The sequence below is a fragment of the Camelina sativa genome, chromosome 17, assembly GCF_030686135.1.
Source record: "Camelina sativa cultivar CO46 ecotype springtype chromosome 17, ASM3068613v1".
Lineage (NCBI taxonomy): Eukaryota > Viridiplantae > Streptophyta > Magnoliopsida > Brassicales > Brassicaceae > Camelina > Camelina sativa.
The window spans coordinates 38137037-38155381 of record NC_141896.1 but is presented as its reverse complement, the minus strand read 5'-3'; the positions used below and the strand labels follow the sequence as shown (position 1 = coordinate 38155381).

Below are 18345 nucleotides of genomic sequence, written 5' to 3'. Positions count from 1 at the left end.
ATACCCATTTTTTGAATATTTTCATTTTTACCCTCTTATACACAATTATGTTAAATTAATTTTTAGATTTGAGTTCTCTATTTTACATTTAGGATATAGTTTTGAGGGTGTAGAGTTTAATATTTGGAGTTTAGTGCTTAGAATTTAGTTATTTTATACATAGAAATAGTATTTTTGAAAATAGACAACATAAAATGGTATTTTTGAAAATGACATAATAAAATGAATATTTTTAAAAATCCCCCCCCCCCCCCCCCCCAAAATAAAAAAGACAACTAATATAGTATTTACAATATTTTTTTCATGGCTGTTTTTCAGTTTTGAGATTAGATTTTTTCTAATTTTTTTATTCTAAATTTTTTCTTCTCTTATTCCCAGTTCTTGAATCATGTTCGTCTTAATACAATAAAAAAACAAATTGTTTCACATAGTTTACAATAATTTTGATTCACGTAGTTTCTTTTAATATTTTCCAATTGTGTGACTTTCTTTGTTTCTTTGTTTAAACCACTATTATAATATAAGGATGTTACAGTTTTGCGGAGATTAAGTGTAACCAGTCCCGCTTTGTCATTCTACAAGTGATGGGCTTTAATGGGTCACTGATGAGCTGCAACTTATTGGTAAACACGCCTAATTACCAATTATAAAATTAGAGATGTTATAATTCTTCCCCACTTAAAATAATCATCTTTTATACAAAGCTTTCCAAACTTCTTAATCATACAACATACAATCTCGCTTCCTTTAATTACTCGAATGACTATTTAGCAGGACTTCCAACTTAACCACCTTTGAACTTTAGTACAAACTATATTTTAATTTTCACTCACAGCGAATAGAACTCTAAAAGCAATCAATACAATCATCAAATTCAAACATGATCAATCAACTCACTTAACATAAGCACACAACATCAAATAATAATTATTTTTTTTACGAAAACGATATTTTTTAAATTCTGACCCAAAATGACTTTAATCTAGGTTTTAATACCAAAATTGTAACGAATCAATGTCCAAAATGCAATATATTGGCAAAAAAAAAAGCTAGAATGCCATATCACATTTATTTATTTATTTTTTTAATTTATTTAAATCAAAATATTTGGAAAATACCAAAAACCTTTTAACCTAATATTCATTTAATTTTTTTCCTTTCAGTTTTCTCTCTCTCGCCGAAATCTAAAAAAACAGAGAGATTTTTTTTTTTGAATATTCTTAGATTTCTCTTCTAATCGTTGGTGATGAAGAGAAAGTGAAATTGAAGAAGAGGATGATGATTTGCGGTGGATACAAGGATTTGCGGTGAAGGAGGAAGTGTAGAGGAACAACAAACATGGTGTAAAACGAGTTGGTGATGAAGAGGGAAGATCTGGGTGAGTAAATGGACGGTGGAGGAAGCCATGGAGAGGTTAAAATCGGGGGTTGATGGCGGAGGAAGTAATGAGGAAGGGTTTAGAATAATTAGTTGGTTTCATGACAGTTGTACCCACTGTATAGATCATTTTCACTAGTTGTACTTTTTATATATTAGTTGTACCAATTGTTCTATTCTCTATCAGTTGTACTCACTCTAATATTATATCTTAGTTGTACCAATTGTATTAATTGTCCTATTGTACCAGTTGTCCAATTTTCTCTCAGTTGTTCTAGTTGTATTTCGTCTCTGATTTCATTAAGGGTAATTTAGGAATATCACATTTTTGATGGCACTCAGATTAAACACTGGCATGCCAGATTTTTTTTTGTTTTATGGCATTTTGGCCTCTGTCCCAATTGTAACACCCGTCCCGTCTTGTCATAATGCTTTAATGGGTCACTAATGGGCTGCAACTTATCGGTAAACATGCCCAATAAGTTACCAATTAATAAAAAGCAGCGGGCGTGAGTCCATATTGGTTTTTATTGTTAAACATGCCCAATCTTAAAAACCCTTATTGTTGCCTAGTCTTTCTTTATTTTTGTTTTTACTGATAGAAGCCTAACTTATATTTGTAGGATCTTAGGGGAAAAAAATAGACTGTTCATATGAGGCTGCAAGGCACACTGCATCGTTACCAATCTTACTTACACATGGGAGTTGTATGTGAAAAACAAGTCTCTTTGTAAAATATATATTTTCAGTTTCTCGTTTAGTAAATGTCCGCGCTAAGCTGACCGTACCTTTACCGATTCTTGTGTGTGTCACAGCTGATGATGTGGTTTCTTATAGGTTTGGAGGGAAATATGCGCAGTCTCTTGGCATGGCTCGATTTCGAGAAGCCATGTTAAACCATACGAATGGTACTTAAACATCAATGAACACAAAAATGTGATTTGATTTAATCATTTTTTTAGACATATACTTATAAGGAGTTTTGGGATTATATGTGCTAATGTGCAGACTTGGTCAAAGAAATGGATGAGGGCCCGCGCTAAATTTTTACAAACTACGATGCATCTAGCTATATAGGAGGTTTGTTCGACCATAATAAGAACAAATAAAAACTGGGAATATATATATATTCAGGGATTGGATGATCAGCAACAAATAAAGAAATGGATGATCATCCACAAATTGTATCCTCTTAGGAGGCTCCATCTCAAAAGCACAACCTTCTATATCAGCAGTTGCAGCCGCAGCTCTAGCTCCTTCTTCATCGATCTCGACACAATAAGAAGTTGCAGCTGCTCCTTCTTCTATATCAGCAGTTGCAGCTTTATGGTACATTTTCATTGAAACCATTGTAAGCCACAATATATTGTCTTTCATAGCTTTTCATGAAAGGCACATCTACTTGTTTGCTACTGACAAGGTGGAAAGATTTGTGTATCGTCATTGACTTATCGAATTAATTTTCCCAGGCTCCCTTGAAGTACAATGCATTTTCATAAATCTTGATGGTCTGACTTCCAACAGATCAAGGAGGAAGAAGATCTTTGATGAGACCATTGGTGTGACGTAAATCCCACGAATTCACCTCTGTACGCACTTCTTCAGCCTTCAAAATAACAAAAAAAAAACTAGCTTTTTTGGCTACGGCTTCAGAATAAAGCTACATATATTTTTAATTTATTACTAATATAAAGATATGTTACTACCAAAGTTATAATTTTGGTAGCATGGCGTTTCATTAAGTAGTAAAAATATAATTACTACCAAAGTTATTATATTTTCAATTAAATTATGTATATCTCCCAAACTATTGATTCTAGATCCGCTATCATAATAAGATGATCTTAGGGGGTGGTATTGGTTTGAGATTTATGAAGATTTTTGAAGAGTTCAACAAAATCATAAAAAATGAATAAGTGAAAGATTGTTAAAGATTGCTAGAGAGTTTTGTTGATTAGTTTTCTAAAATCTTGTAAAGTCCTCCAAACAATCCCTGTATTTTTATGATACTTTCCATGACTTTATTTTGTAAAGAAATGGTCTAAAATTATGAACCAATAACATAATAATTGAACTCATTAACAATCCTAGATTTTTTTGTTTTAATTGAATAACACAAAACTTTTAATGACTTTATAAAAGTCTGAATCCAATAACCCATATTTGTTAAGATTTTAAATGACTTTTTATAAATCACAAACTAATAACACTAAACTTTAACAGAGTTTAACAAAATCTTGATCTAATAACAACAGATTTTACATAACATTTAAAATCTTTAAAACTCTATTCAAATCTTAAACCAATAACCCCCACTTAATCTTTAATAAACAATATTTTTTTTTTTTTTTTTTTTTTGACAACAAACAATATTTTTTTCATGCATCCAACTTTTAATGATAAGATTTTATATCTTAACACTCCTTGATAAAAATATACAATACCTTCCTCTTAAAATCTTCATCTCTAGCTAGTGCAATATAAAAGCTTTTGAAAGAAAGTGATTATTTGATCAACAACATGGCTTTTCGTATGTTTTTCCTTTTTCATTAATTGTTCAAATTTTTTTTTTTCTGTAGTTACTTCTCTGTTTGGAATTGATATATTAGAGTTTTACAATATGTACAGGTAGTACTGATTATGGAGACTGTGAAATTGTATGGCCAACAGAAGTTCACAAGGCCACTATACTCTGGCTTCACGACATCGCGCAGAATTGCAACGAGTAACACAATCACATGCTTTACTTTTTATTTTATATATATATATATATATATATGTTTCGTTTTTTTTCAAGTATCTAAATAACCTATTTTGTTCTAGCAAATTTTTAAAACCAGTGCCATCTTCTACTAATAGAGCAATTTATAAACATTTTTGGACAATTTTCAATTAAAAAGTATTTTTTAAAGTTGACTTTGACATGTTTTACAAATATTATGATTTGATTTGAAGTTTTATTTGTATATAACTTTTTTTTTCCTTTTAGTATTAAACTGTTAGTGACCTGACAAAAATAATTAATAACTTTTCTCTGACGTACTATTTCACATAAATTTCAGTTTTTATGTTCTCACTTCACTAAAGTTATATATACGTAAAATTGTGTTCTTTTCTGTACTTGAAGTGTATCTCTGATCACTCTATATATGTCTTTTCTTTCTGCATGCAGCTCAGCTAATTTTGTACGTCAATTGAATCTTCCAAATGTACGGATCCATGCAGATGTTAAATTTTTTCATATATCTGTTTTTTTTTTTACTTTTTGTCAAACAGAAACTTAATTGTTACTAATTAGAATTTATGATTTTTATGCATAGGTAAAATGGATTTGTCCGACTGCTCCAATACGTCCCATTACTTCCTTGGGTGGAGTAGAAACTACTGCTTGTAAGATATACTAGTTGGCTTCAAACTTCAGAAAGACACTAGTATTACTATTAATTAATGTCTTCTAAAATTTTAATTAAAAACTAATAACATTGTGTATAAAATTTTAGGGGCCGATGTTAACGAAATTTCTGAGAACATGGAAGAAGATATTGATTCTTTCAATTTAGTTTCTTTGTTTGTTATTAGTCTTCTACAACATGAACCAAACAATGGTAACCCATAATCATCAACATTCAACACATAGCATGCTTAGTTTTATAGTATGCATCAAATTTTTATATTAAATCTATTAATCCAATTAGTTTTGATAGTCATGATAGGACTAGGAGGTATCGGCTTGGGTGCAGCGGTAGCTCTCTATTATGCATCTCCTTATATCACAGGAATGCCAAATATAAACCTACGAATTATTGTTGGAATCAACGGCTGGCTTCCCGGTTGGAGGTAGGCTCGTTTTAAACCGTAATGTCAGCATTTGTAAGAAAACTTAAGCTACAAAATTTTTAGACCTAAATCTAAATCAATCTTGCAGAAACTTACTTCACAACATGCAAGTTGATTATGGGCGCCCAAGTCTTGCTCCATCGTTACCAATCTTACTTACACAAGGAAGTATGTGTATAGTGTCATCTACAAATCTACATTACAATTTAGATATCAATCGCGAGAGGATGCTGATTTTTTTTTTCTGTGTGTCACAGATGATAGTATAGTTCCCTTCCAATTTGCATACACATGTTCTGAGACTCTTCGCATGGCTGGATTTTCAGTTATGTTTATACCAAACGACGGGTCTCTACACATGAAATTAACTTCACTTTTTAATTTGATTTAACTTACTACTTGACATTATTTTCTGAATCTAATTTTGGGATTATGCCTTGTGCAGGGATCATTATTCAATCATTCCCCAAGTTCGTGTGTGGCTCACAATAAATCTCCAACTCTAAGGTCAATAAACTCACCACTCCATAGAGAAAGGAATTGGAGAACAAAACTATCATACAATATACTACATTCATTTTTAAGTTTCTCCTTTTTTGTTCATAATCAATAATATATATGAATATTATATTATATTAACCACATTCAAACAAAACTAATTACTATATAAGATCTAAGTTATATAATTACCTTGACATGCAACTTTGATGAAATGTCAATTTACCTAAAAAAGGTGTTCTTATCTTTTATTCATATGATGTTCTATAGATTATTGGATTGTGTTCCATCCAAATATGCTATTTTGATTTTTGACGCTTTATTTTGATATTGTAGACCAATCAAACAAATACTTTTTTTTTGGTCAACGTCAAAAAAATACTAACTAAACAAAATATTATTAACTACTTTAAATAGATTATGCCTCTAGTGAAACTTTGTTATGATATAAATTGTGTTCCACCTGGTTTAGTATAGGATTTTTGCCATCCATCCAACTTTTCTAAAAGGTGTGATTGGGTCAACTTTTTTTTTTAAGGTTTGATTTTGTCAACTTTTAATATCAAGATTTTTCTTTCATAAGGCTCCTTTCTTGATTAAAAAAAAAAAAACACTCATTTCTTTTATAAATACACAATATTCTTCCCTTTCCTTCTGTTCGCCCCTCAGGCGTTCATAAAGCCACTATTGTCTGGCTACACGACGTTGGTTTCACAAGCTACTAGTAACACTCTCGCATACTATAAATATCGTTTTATTTATAAACATGATTTAAAAGTACTTCAGCTTTGAACTCTTTTCTTGGGTCCTTAAGACCATATCCATTGCATAATTTGTCTTGGATATCTTAATATAAATTTAATTATAAAATAGCAATATTTTATTTATTAGTGTCTTAAAAACAATAACATGCTCAATAAAAATACTTTAGATATAGTGTCTCACATTCTCCCAAAAGATTATCTTACAATATTAATATATATTTTTAAAATTATATATTAAGACATTCTCCTCAGTATATCTAATGGAAATGGTCTAAGGTCCTTCTTTAGTCAAAAGTAGAATTTTGTCATGATTTGCAAAACCTAATTTTAACAGCTATTTTATTTTTGGAAAACTTTTTTATACATTCAAAATGTTTGTGGTGCGACAAAAATGATATAAAGTTTGTTTCATTAAATTTTTTTATTACATTGTTATTATTTTTTGTAAAACAAATGTACTTTATTTTCACTATATATATGTCTATTATATATGCAGATCACTTCAGGCTCTCCAAAATTTGAGGCATCTCAATGTATGGATCCATTAACATACATGTTTCGCCATGCAATGAACTTGATTTCCTTATAGGCAAAATAAAATTTAAATTTCATTTGAAGTTTCTAATCAAAATTAATGATTTTTCATAGATAAAATAGATTTCTCTTTAAACGACCGACCTTTTTTTTTAATAATAAATAATAATATAATAAAATAAACTACAACTAGTGGTCCCATACCCACTAGTCACCTAACGACAAACACATTCAACAGCGGAATTAACCAACCAATATTCAAAATAATAAAATATAACCATATTCCAACATAATCAATATCCAAAACAACAGGAATCATAGAACCATCAACCTAGCAATGTTCTAATGACCCAACTCTAGCAACCTAACAAAGCCAGACAACATAAAACCGAGTCCCTAGAACATCCTCCTCTTCATTGCCTGGATTCCACGATCACACTTTGCCTTTACCTGCACCACAAACACATATTGCAATGCATGAGTATTTTATAAACACTCAGTAAGGCAATCCTCCCATCTACTGGGCTATACACACAAGCAATAGAGTATCAATAACCAACACACAACAATCAACAAACGACAATAACAAACCAGGACTTAGCATCGACCGACACCACACATGCATCGACCGATGCCAAATGGGGAAGCATCGATCGACACAGAAGCTGCATCGACCGATGCAAGTGTAACTTGCATCGACTGATACCCAGTCTGCATCGACCGACGCATGCTCGACGTAACACGAAAACCCTAGAGTTTACGCACCGTCCTCGCACTTGCATCGACTGATGCAAGATATGCATCGATCGACGCAACGTCGAGCACCGTGATTTCCCCGAAGCTTCTCGCTGGATCTTCGTTCCTACAACCACAAAACTCGATCCCAAGCCACAAGAAAGCTTCCTAACGTCCATAGCAACATCCTAATACGTCTAACAACACAGAACATGAAGATTAATGAGTTTTCTAGGTTAGATAAGCCATGGTCATGCACTTACCTTTGCCATAGGAGAAACTAAACCTTAAACAATCAAGAACACGCTCCCAGGAAGCTCCTAAAACGATCCCAGCTACAGATCTCTACAGGAACGCCCCAAATCTCTAAGAATTCACCAAGAACTCTCAAGAACTTTCTCTCTCTTTTTCTTCTCTCCAAAAACGGCCACACCACGAAAATGAGACCAAAAGCATCGACCCTAAGGGTTTTCTTTTCTCTTTTGACCAAAACGCAGCGTTTGACTTAAGTCAAAACGTAGAGAATTACCCTTGCATCGACGGATGCACCTCTTGCATCGACCGATGCAATCCTCTAAACCGGGTTTTTGGTTCACGGATGTTACATCTCTGACTGCTGCCATACGTCATGTTACCTATTGAGTTATTATAGTTATATGTTTATCATAGTGTATTAGTATAACTAAGTCTCCTTTAGCTTAGTTTTCCTACTACACTTGTACAAACTATAAATATTCTTTGTATAGTTTTTGGTTCATTAATGAGAAAATATCTTTTCACCAAAGTTAACATGGTATCAGAGCAAAATTAATTTCTCATTCTTTTTCCGCATAACAAACTTTTTTCACACACCATTGATGACGATTCTGAGCTTCGTCTTCGTTCTCATCTTCAATTCGAGCTGTTTCTTTCTCGATTGAGTATTGTTTTTCGTCTCTTTTTCTCTCGAATCAATCTTCTATAACTCCGATTTGGTTCCCTTTGTTTTCCGATGAGTGCTTTGAATCTTCAGATCCTTTCATCGTTTGTTGCGAATCTTGTTGCGATTGTGTTGATTATGTGCTCTTCTTTGATTACCCAAGTCTTTTTGGGGTTAATCGCTTTTATCTTGGTTGATTGAGCTTGGGTTGTTGCCTCTTATCGCACAATCTTGTTTCAGATCTGAATCATGACTCCTCCGGTTACAAATTCAGTACCGACGAATCTGACGGATCAGTATGAAAGTCCGTTCTTTTTGCACAGATCAGATCATGCGGGGATGAGTATCATATCCGATCGTCTCACGTCTGGAGCTGATTTCTACTCTTGGCGAAGGTCAGTTTGTGTAACTCTCAATGTTAGGAATAAACTTGGTTTTATAGATGGAACAATCAAGAAACCGCCTGATGATCATCGTGACTTTGGTTCTTTGTCTCGTTGCAATGATATTGTATCCACATGGATTATTAACTCGGTTGATAAGAAAATTGGAGTAAGCTTCTTGTTCATCTCGACCAATCACGTGAAGCCACGACGAAAGAGAACTGGGCTTAAATCAGTTCTCATTCAAGATCAAAAAAATTGATCTAAGCCCACTATTCCTTATTTTTATTATTTTTTTGGCCTTAGAACACGAAGGGTGTTGTGCCGTTAATGATGGCCTTAGGAAAAATGATCTGATGTCGATAAACATTTTATTAACATTGTATTTATGATTAATTAGGGTGCGACATCACAAAAAAATTTGAGAACATGCGAGTTGATTTTGAATCTTTATATGAAGTAAACTCATATATTACCGAAAGTTTCTCTTCTGTACCCCGATAATGGTAATTTGGAATTAGCTGGACTTAATTAGCATGCAAAGTTAAGAGTATATATGTTACATATTTATATTAGTATTTTTGCAGCAGTTTTTCTCAAAAATACTTTTTGGAAAGTTTTTACATTTAATGCATTGATTTTAATATTAGTTACCAAAAATTCAAAATTAATTATAGGTAAGATTTTTAAAAATAAGGAAATATTTCTACCTTATTCAAACATAAATATATGATTCCCTTTCATTTTTATTTGAAGTTATATTTAAATTATCTTGAAATATTTTATGATACATTTAGTTAATAAAAATTGTGATTTTTCCTGTATATGATGTAATTCAAAATTTCAAAAACGGACATATATTACACAATAGATGAATAAAAAATACGGGTACAATATCCCACATCGTCAAAAAAATTGTGCAATAGTTTAGAGTCATACTTTAAAAGAGACCAAAACGATTCTGAATACAAATGAGTAGAAAACTTGATTTATCAGGCATTCAAACTTTAAAAACTTTTATTTGGTCTATTCCGATTCTTTTTTTTAAAGATTTTTAAAAGGTTTAATATGAAAAATATTTAAAACTTTTTAAAAGTTAAATATGATAAATATTATACTGTAGATACACAATAAATATTAAAAATTAAGATGATATAATGTGAGTTAAAATATCTCGAGACGGGGTTATATAGCGGGACGGGGTTAAATAGCCGGACGGGGTTTATCGATATTTATATAAATTAAAAAATATCATTAATTCGGTATTACACGGGTAAAACATCATTTCATTATTTTGTTAACACTGTCGATATCAGAAAATAGACATATCTAATTAAATTGATTAAATAAATATTATGTAAAAAAAATTATATTGCGGTATTATATGATTTATTTAACAATTATTATATAATTATAGCATATTTAACCAACAAATACAACTTATAATTTAAGTATTTTAGTTAAAATAATTTTGTCCCGCGGTGTACCGCGGGTCCTAATCTAGTATGTATATATAATTGATTAATTAATATGTTAATATTGGTTTTGGTAGTTATGAAAGGAGTAGGAGGAAAGATAGATTTGATGAGAGTAAAACATAATGAGAGTAAAACATATAATGTGTTAAAGGAAGAATTGTACCAGACTCTCATAATTGTAATTGTACAAGATACATTCTATTAAATAGATATGAGTTTTCTAAACTAAGATAAGGATAAATGTAAATTAAATATTATTTATACATTCTTGATAATACTAAACTTCCTAAATTAATATTAACATTTATCTAATATCTTCTAGAATAATATCTTCATGACTTCCATTTTCGGGTTTATCATCTCGACCGTAAATCTCGGTCAATCTCCGGTTCACCATCTCCAAATACCCTTCCCTCCCCCGGCAAGCTCATACGTGGTAACACAGGTGAGAATTGGACAAGTCTTCAAAATAACGGTTTTATACCCGGCCATCGGGTTATCATCGACGTTTATACCCGGTCGTAGGGTCAAAGAAGCTACAAAACCCAGCCGTTAGGTCATCGACGTTTAAACCCGGTCGTAAGGTCATCAACGGCATTTATACTCGACTGTAGAATCATCTTCGTGGCATTTATACTCAGCCATAGAGTCAATTCCTTAGGTTGTGCTCGATAAAACAATAAACTCTTAATTAGGATAAACTTGGTGAAACATCATCACCATCAATCTTCAACACCATGGATACACAGAACAAATCTTATAGATTCATGTTCAATATCCGATGTTTTGTTCTTCATAAAACTAGCACTTGTGCTAGCTAAACTCACATCAACTTGGCCAATCAATGGCCGAACCGATAAAACAAGCATCCAACATGCTTAAAAATTATTATCACCGAACGAACCGTCATGGTTTATATTCATATCCACCATCCACCAAAAGATAAAAAACGGCCTAACACCATCGTACGTAAACCAAATCATGGCCACGCATAAAAAAAACAACACACTCACGTGTGTGTCAAGACCAAATTCCAGAAGTTTTTTTTAAATAAAAATCAGAAGAAGCTTGCATAAGAAGCAAGCCACGAAAGATCAAAGAAATTAGAGAGAAACGACGGAAAACAGATAGAACATCATAAAAGCGGAAGCAAACAAAATCCTAATTCATAAGAATACAAATCTACAAGATCAACTGCTCTGATACCGTGATAGATTTGATGAGAGTAAAACACATAATGTATTAAAGGAAGAATTGTATCAGACTTTCATAATTGTAATTGTACAAGATACATTCTCTTATATAGAGATGAGTTTCCTAAACTAAGATAAGGATAAATGTAATCTAAATATTATTTATACATTCTTGATAATGCTAAACTTCCTAAATCAATATTAACATTTATCTAATATCTTCTAGAATAATATTTTAATGACTTCCATTTTTGGGTTTATCATCTCGACCGTAGATCTCGGTCGATCTCTGGTTCACCATCTCCCAATAAAGAATCAGCATGGGTGCATCACAAGCTCTCTATTATATGAGTTGTTATGCCTTTGGATGGGTTCCCATAGGCCCACAAATTGTTATTGGGATCAATGGGTATTAGAGAGCTTGTGATGGGTTCAAATTTTATTTAAAGTATTTCAAAATTTAATAAGGGCGAAACCCAATCTTGCGGGAAGTTAGAATACAATATGAGTAATACTAATTTTGGGACTGCGAATCTCTCTCGGGCACAAACATCGAGACAAACTTTTCAACAAAACTTTCCGACGTCAGCGAAATTTATGCTCGACAGTGTCGGGAGTCCAACCTCTCGATCTCTCTTCGTCATTGTTTTCTCTTCTTGTTTTTATCTCTTTGAAGTTTGAACCTTTTCCTCATTTTATTACTCTTTATACAAACTTCTCAAACCTTCTCGAACATTAATCGCCCTACAGATCTACCATCTTACTAGTGCAACATTAATCGTTTACCAAAAACAATCACATCCAAACTTACTAGTGAAATGACAAATTTTTGGTGGACTACTAATGGTCATTCAGGAAGTATGTACTGGTTAACTTGGGAGAAGCTCCACTGTAGTAAGCAGACGGGCGGCTTGGTTTTTAGGAATATCGATGGTTTTAATTTGGCTTTGTTGGCTAAATAATTATGGCGGCTGATTGAGGTTCCAGACTCATTGTTTGCCAAGGTTTTCAAAAGTAGGTATTACCGGAATTTAAATCCTGTGCAACCGATATGGTCATACATCCCCTCATATGGGTGGACAAGTATCGCTTCCGCTAGATCTTTGGTAAATAAAGGAGTTATTAAACGAGTTGGTTTTGGGGACTCTATTTTGATATGGACTAATCTCTGGTTATCGGCTCAATCTCCAAGACCAGCATTAGGTAAAGGTTTTTTTAAGGACCATCTCTTCTACTGACTCATTTAATTGATCTTCAGACAAATATGTGACATATGGATTTGCTCAATGAGCATTCTGATGTGGTTGTTGTCGCATTGATAGGGACGATGCCTTTATTTTCTAGATTGGTATTTTACAAAATCTGGCAAGGATACAATCAAGTGAGGGTATGATACGAAATTTATGGAAGTCCCACGAACTTTCGAGGTCCTTGGGTCTGGTCCAAAGATTACTCATCTCCTTGCCAGTGTCTAGCAGGTTCAATGGCCACCAAAAATTAAGCATTTTTATGTGGCAGGTTTTGACAAGGTGCATTTCGGTATCGGCTAATTTGCGGAGGCGGTGAATTGATTGTGATTGTGATTGCGGGGCCGAACTCTTTCCCGACGGAGTCTGTGTATGCTAATGTGGATCACTTCCTGATCATTAAAAATCTGGATTCCCAGGTAGCGGCTTTTCCTTGGCTCATGGGTATATTTGGAAAGCAAGAAATACTCGAATTTTTGAGAATCTGGATAAATGCCCCAGTGAGGATGTCCGGGTAGCAGAAAGGGAGGCGATGAACTGGCAGCACGCTCAGGTGGAAGCTGAGGATGAGGATATTCCATCACCCCTTTCTGTTTCATCTCTATGGTTTCAGAGAGCACACCTCCCCTCCCAACGATTTATTCAGGTTATTGGTGTTTTGTAGATAGATCTTAGAAAGCATTTGATCCTTTTGCTGGTACAAGATGGTATTTCACTTCCTTTCAAGGATCTTCACCAACTAAGGGAGCCTCTAATTTCTAGCGTAGTCTTCTCCATTACATGCAGATGCAGAAGTATAAGCTTTCATTTGGGTTATGCGATGCATGATTGACAATGATTTTTGAGATGTTATTTTTTTACAGATTGTTCAGATTTAGTGAGGATGATGTCTTCTTCTCTCGATTGGTCGACTTTTTCGATATACATAAACGACATCAAAATTAATAGAAAAAAGTTTTCTTATTTTTCTTTATCTCTAGTTTCTCTAATACAAATATAAGTACAAATTTGTTGTAAGTACAAATTTGTTGCATGTCAAACGCATATCTCTTTAAATCATGTTTTGTTTGTAAACTTTTTTCCACTTAATTAGTTCATATCAATATCAATTAGTTCATATCAACTGAGCTTTTGTTATAAAAAAATAATATTTAATAGACTATAAAGTATTTCTTAGCTTTCATTATTGTTTCTTTGATAATTTATCATAGAAACATTAATATTATATTTTCTATATTTTCAATAACTTTATTTCCGTTTTATAATGTGACTATATTTGCTACACTATATATATAAATATATATATTAGAATTTTTGTAATGTTATTTACATAGTAAAAAAACGAAAATAATTAATTTATTCACCGGCCTAAAACAGCAAGTCTCCAGTATAAGACCGTTACATAATAACACGTAAAAGTACAACTCAAACTCAATAAACAACAACAAGGATCAACATAATCTCACAAACACAACAAACAGTAATCAAAGAAAACAAACATGAAAACTCAAACACAAAACAAATCTTGATCATCTTCTTTACTTCCTCTGTGTCTCATGAGTAGTGGTTGCAGTAGTAGTACTTGGAGCTGAAGAAACATGCTCTTTGTTTCCTTCATCAGTGCCAAGCCCTAAAGTGTGCTTAACTGCATCAGTGGCTCCCATAGCCATCTGCTTCACCTGCTCACCAGTCTGGCCCAAGATCCCACTTGTCTTCTCCTTACCAACTTCTGCAGTCTCTTTGGTATATTCCGCTGCATCATGTGCCTTGTTCTTGATTGCTTCTCCGGTTTCGGACATGTGGCTTCCCGTTTTGTCCTTGGACTCTTGAGCTCTCTGTTGAGTTGTTTGTGCAGCTTGAGACGTCTTTTCTTTAGCAGACTGAGCCGTTTCATGAGCCTTTTGTTGGGCTGTTTGGGCTGTCTCTTGACTCTTGTCCTTGGCTGCCTGTGTTTTCTCTCCCATCATTCCCATAGCTTGCCCTGTTTTCTCCTGCAGTTCAAGATTTGATCATTAAAAAAATCAGTCAGATGACTTTAATTTCCTTTTTAATCAAATATCAAGGTACCTTTTTTTTTTTAACAACCAATCAACTAACACGATACATCATACAATTATAAATCCACAATCATTTTGTTTTTCTTTTCAACCTAAAAACAATATTTTTTTACTTTTTGCCAAAAAAATAAAATAATAGTACTGTCACAAATTAAGAAAGAACATATAAATCATTTAGTACCTGAGCCTTGCCTCTAGTTTCTCCAGCTTTGTAACTTTGTTCTTGATGCGACGTCATCTTAACTCCTCGAAAATTCGAAACGAAAACTTTTCTTGATATTTAAGCGCTTTTCTTTAGATTCTGTGGCTTTTGTGTTTGGAAAATGTGAGTTGTCTCCGACTCGTTCGTTAGAAGTATTTATAACAAGACTTGGTCGGCGTGAGAACAATAATGTGTAGCACATTCTCGACATGTGTATAGCTACGTGTCCTGGTTAGGTTGAAGTGACGAAGTTTCGAAACTTGGAGTTATGTGCGAGTGTTAGAGTTAGGTTTCTCGTTCTGATGACGGCCAGTGCTGGTATGCCACATCATGGTAAAACCTGAGTTACGGAAGATGCTAGACACGTGGTGACGCTCGTCACCAGGATACCGGATATTCATGTACTCAATAAGTAACCGTCATTGCGCACTAGATATGACTTTTTAAAAAAGAAACCAAATATATAAAATAGATATTACATGCACTCGAGTACTCGACGTTATTTTAAAAAGTTTCTTTTAACTGGATACGAAGAATAAAACTCTATAAATTCTTTAAATCGATCGGACCTTTCCAACTATTAAACTATTGGTGTTAGCATGTCTATACAGATTAATCAAATGAGCTGTTAATTTCTTTCAAAATTATGTTAAACGTGTTGGAATACAATCCAAGTCTCACATCTGAAATTTAAAGAGATTATCATTAATATATAAAGAGTTAGGGTCAATCTACTAATTGTCAATTAGTTTTTAGTTAGAAGTCCAAGATAAGCCTAAATTAACATGGTATCAGATCCCAAAGTTAAAATTTTGGTGGACCTAGAAAAGTGATACAGACATGCCTCTTGTTAACCCGAGTAATAGGAGCTCAAGAAGGGATTTATTATCGGTCCAAGTGGGATCGGTTCGAGATGGAGTTATCATCTCGAGGAGGCATGTTAATATCCCACATGTGGTCCTTAGTTTGAAGGGGAGATTGTTGGGACACAATCCAAGTCTCACATCTGAAGTTTAAAGAGATTATCATTAATATATAAAGAGTTAGGGTCAATCTACTAATTGCCAATTAGTTTTTAGTTAAAAGCCCAAGATAAGCCCAAATTAACAAATGTTGGCATAAGCTTGAAGATAGCTTGAGGTGCAAGCTATACTAATCCTACCGAGTTATGGAATTAGGATTAATTCTATTTAGGAGTTATCTAAATATGTTAGTTTACCGATTTAGAATAGGAAAGTTGTCAACTCTAGCGTTGAGCAATTGTTATAAATACCAAGAGAGGGTTTCATGAAGAGGTGCGCGTCTAGGGTATTCTCGAGAGATGCACACAAGGTGTGTGGCGTCACCCCACTATTGCTTGATATGATATACAATGTAATTACAATTGTAATCTTGTTATAGTGGATTTGTTCTGGACTAGGTCCCGGGGATGTAGGTTATCCGAACCCCGTTAACAAAGCTTGTGTCTTGTTTACTATTATGCTCTTCCATACACGCAGAAGAACATCTCGTACTTCAACATATATAGATCTAGCCACATATATGTGCTTTATTTGGTATCAGAGCCTATAGAGAATTGTTCTCGTTTCGTGTGTGATCCTGGATTTGTGGCTAGCGGAGAATGCATATGGGAAGGTAGAGAGTATTCATGAAGGGGCAGAATAAATCACAAACTCTCATAAAGGGTTTGTTCTATCGGAGTTGTATGAAGAGTGCAATTAGTTTGGTTGTTTCTATTACCGTCGTCGGGACACGATTGAGAAGAAAAGATGTTTACTGACATGGGCTTGAAAAGAAAGGTTAAGTGGATGAGAATTACAGTGTTCATGAACGTGTTTAAGAGGAGAATGAAATTGTGAACGTGACAGATAGGAACAGAGACTCATGGATTGTGTAATTTGAAACAGTAGAAATCATTCGTGTTCATGGGGTTTTTTGTTGTTAGTTTGTCTGCTCTAAGACTTAGAAGATACAAGAGATAGGTTTGTTATTACTGAACCAAGAGCTATGTTTATTAAGAGAAGAAGGTAGCATGGTTGTATGGGCTTGGATTTTTGGGTTTCAATGGCTACCAAGATATTAAAGCATCGATGGTGATTCACAATAAGGAAAATTAGAAACTTGTGTTAGAGCTGCTAGAAGAAATAAAGGGTTTAAGAAATTTTGTTTAGGAAGCTGGTGGACACGTGTGAATTTGGGAATTTGTAATAAATCAGCCATACATTAGTCTTCTTCTTTGTAGATCGAGTGTTTAGCTCACACGATTAGCAAAGTTTGTTTTTCCTTCTTTTGGTGTGTGGTTTCAATTGTGCTGAAGATGTTTGGTTGAGAGAAAGTGATGTTGGCATGTTTGATGTTGGGTTCATCGATTTGGACTCGTAAGTTCATGGATATGATAAGGAGAGTCACGACGAGTATAGACATGGTCGATTGGAAGAAGCTGGACACTATAGTTTCGTGCCGAAGATAGATTTAAGGGCGAGTATGGCTCTCTTCTTGGAATCTGAGATTTATCAAAGGGAGTGCTTGAGAATCTACTTCTACGATGAGATTGAGGAAGAAGCGAATACATAATTGGTAAAGTATGTGGTAGCCTTTATGTGAATCAGAGAGTTTTTAAGGTTTGTGTTTTGAGAGGCTGATGGGAAAATTGGTCAGAGAGTTGGAAATCCTTCTTCAAGTAATGTGCTTAAGATGTGAAGATTCAAAGGCTGGTTTTCTCAATCTCCGATAGAAGTGACGCAAGAAAGATTCAAAGGTTGAGAAGCACGCCAGTGAAAATGAGTACGAGTATGGTACTGAACATTCTAGATCAGAATGATCGGTCTCGTGTTGTGACTTCAGAAGTTCTTAGAATATATCGAAATGAAGCCTATGCAAGATTGAGAACCAAAAAGACAACAATGGTGAAACTTTTTGCGTTGATAAGAAGAAGTATTGAGGCCTTGTCTTATTTGATAAGCATTCTTGGATGTGTGTTGATGTATGTTGAAGCCAAGAGCTTTATAGAGGAGTTTCATAGAAAATTCAAAGCGAGAAGATGAAAAGAATTATGTTCGTAATCATGCAGTCACCAATGGTTCTTGTGTGGGGTGAAGTCAGCTACTGTTTTGTCTGACTT

General features: G+C 33.7%; 2 protein-coding genes across 3 annotated transcripts; one reads left to right on the top strand and one right to left on the bottom strand.

Annotated features, from left to right (window-relative positions):
• Positions 1–3713: 3713 nt before the first annotated feature.
• LOC147924853 (uncharacterized) lies at positions 3714–5963 on the top strand. 2 transcript variants are annotated; one of them, XM_087493919.1, is made up of 9 exons: positions 3714–3907; positions 4006–4102; positions 4550–4586; positions 4698–4767; positions 4878–4982; positions 5082–5214; positions 5303–5382; positions 5472–5562; positions 5660–5963. In XM_087493919.1, the coding sequence occupies exons 1-9, from the start codon at positions 3898–3900 to the stop codon at positions 5718–5720; spliced, it is 684 nt and encodes a 227-aa protein (XP_087350045.1). In that variant the 5' UTR covers positions 3714–3897; the 3' UTR covers positions 5721–5963. The 2 variants fall into 2 exon arrangements, with proteins under 2 accessions (XP_087350045.1, XP_087350044.1); XM_087493918.1 differs by having other exon boundaries at positions 3782–3907; positions 5472–5539; positions 5660–5876.
• Positions 5964–14303: 8340 nt separating this feature from the next.
• LOC104758589 (late embryogenesis abundant protein 7) lies at positions 14304–15354 on the bottom strand. Its single transcript, XM_010481481.3, has 2 exons — positions 15204–15354; positions 14304–14956 (listed from the first exon to the last, which is right to left on the bottom strand). Exons 1-2 carry the CDS (start codon positions 15258–15260, stop codon positions 14504–14506), a joined length of 510 nt encoding a protein of 169 aa, XP_010479783.2. The 5' UTR covers positions 15261–15354; the 3' UTR covers positions 14304–14503.
• Between the last annotated feature and the right edge of the window lie 2991 nt (positions 15355–18345).

Coding starts and splice junctions, on each gene's coding strand:
- LOC147924853 (XM_087493918.1), top strand. Junction 4,587..4,697: donor GTCAATTGAATCTTCCAAAT/GTACGGATCCAT, acceptor TTTTATGCATAG/GTAAAATGGATTTGTCCGAC. Junction 5,540..5,659: donor TTCGCATGGCTGGATTTTCA/GTTATGTTTATA, acceptor TGCCTTGTGCAG/GGATCATTATTCAATCATTC.
- LOC104758589 (XM_010481481.3), bottom strand. CDS start 15,260: ATGACGTCGCATCAAGAACAAAGTTACAAAGCTGGAGAAACTAGAGGC. Junction 14,957..15,203: donor AAACTAGAGGCAAGGCTCAG/GTACTAAATGAT, acceptor CTTGAACTGCAG/GAGAAAACAGGGCAAGCTAT.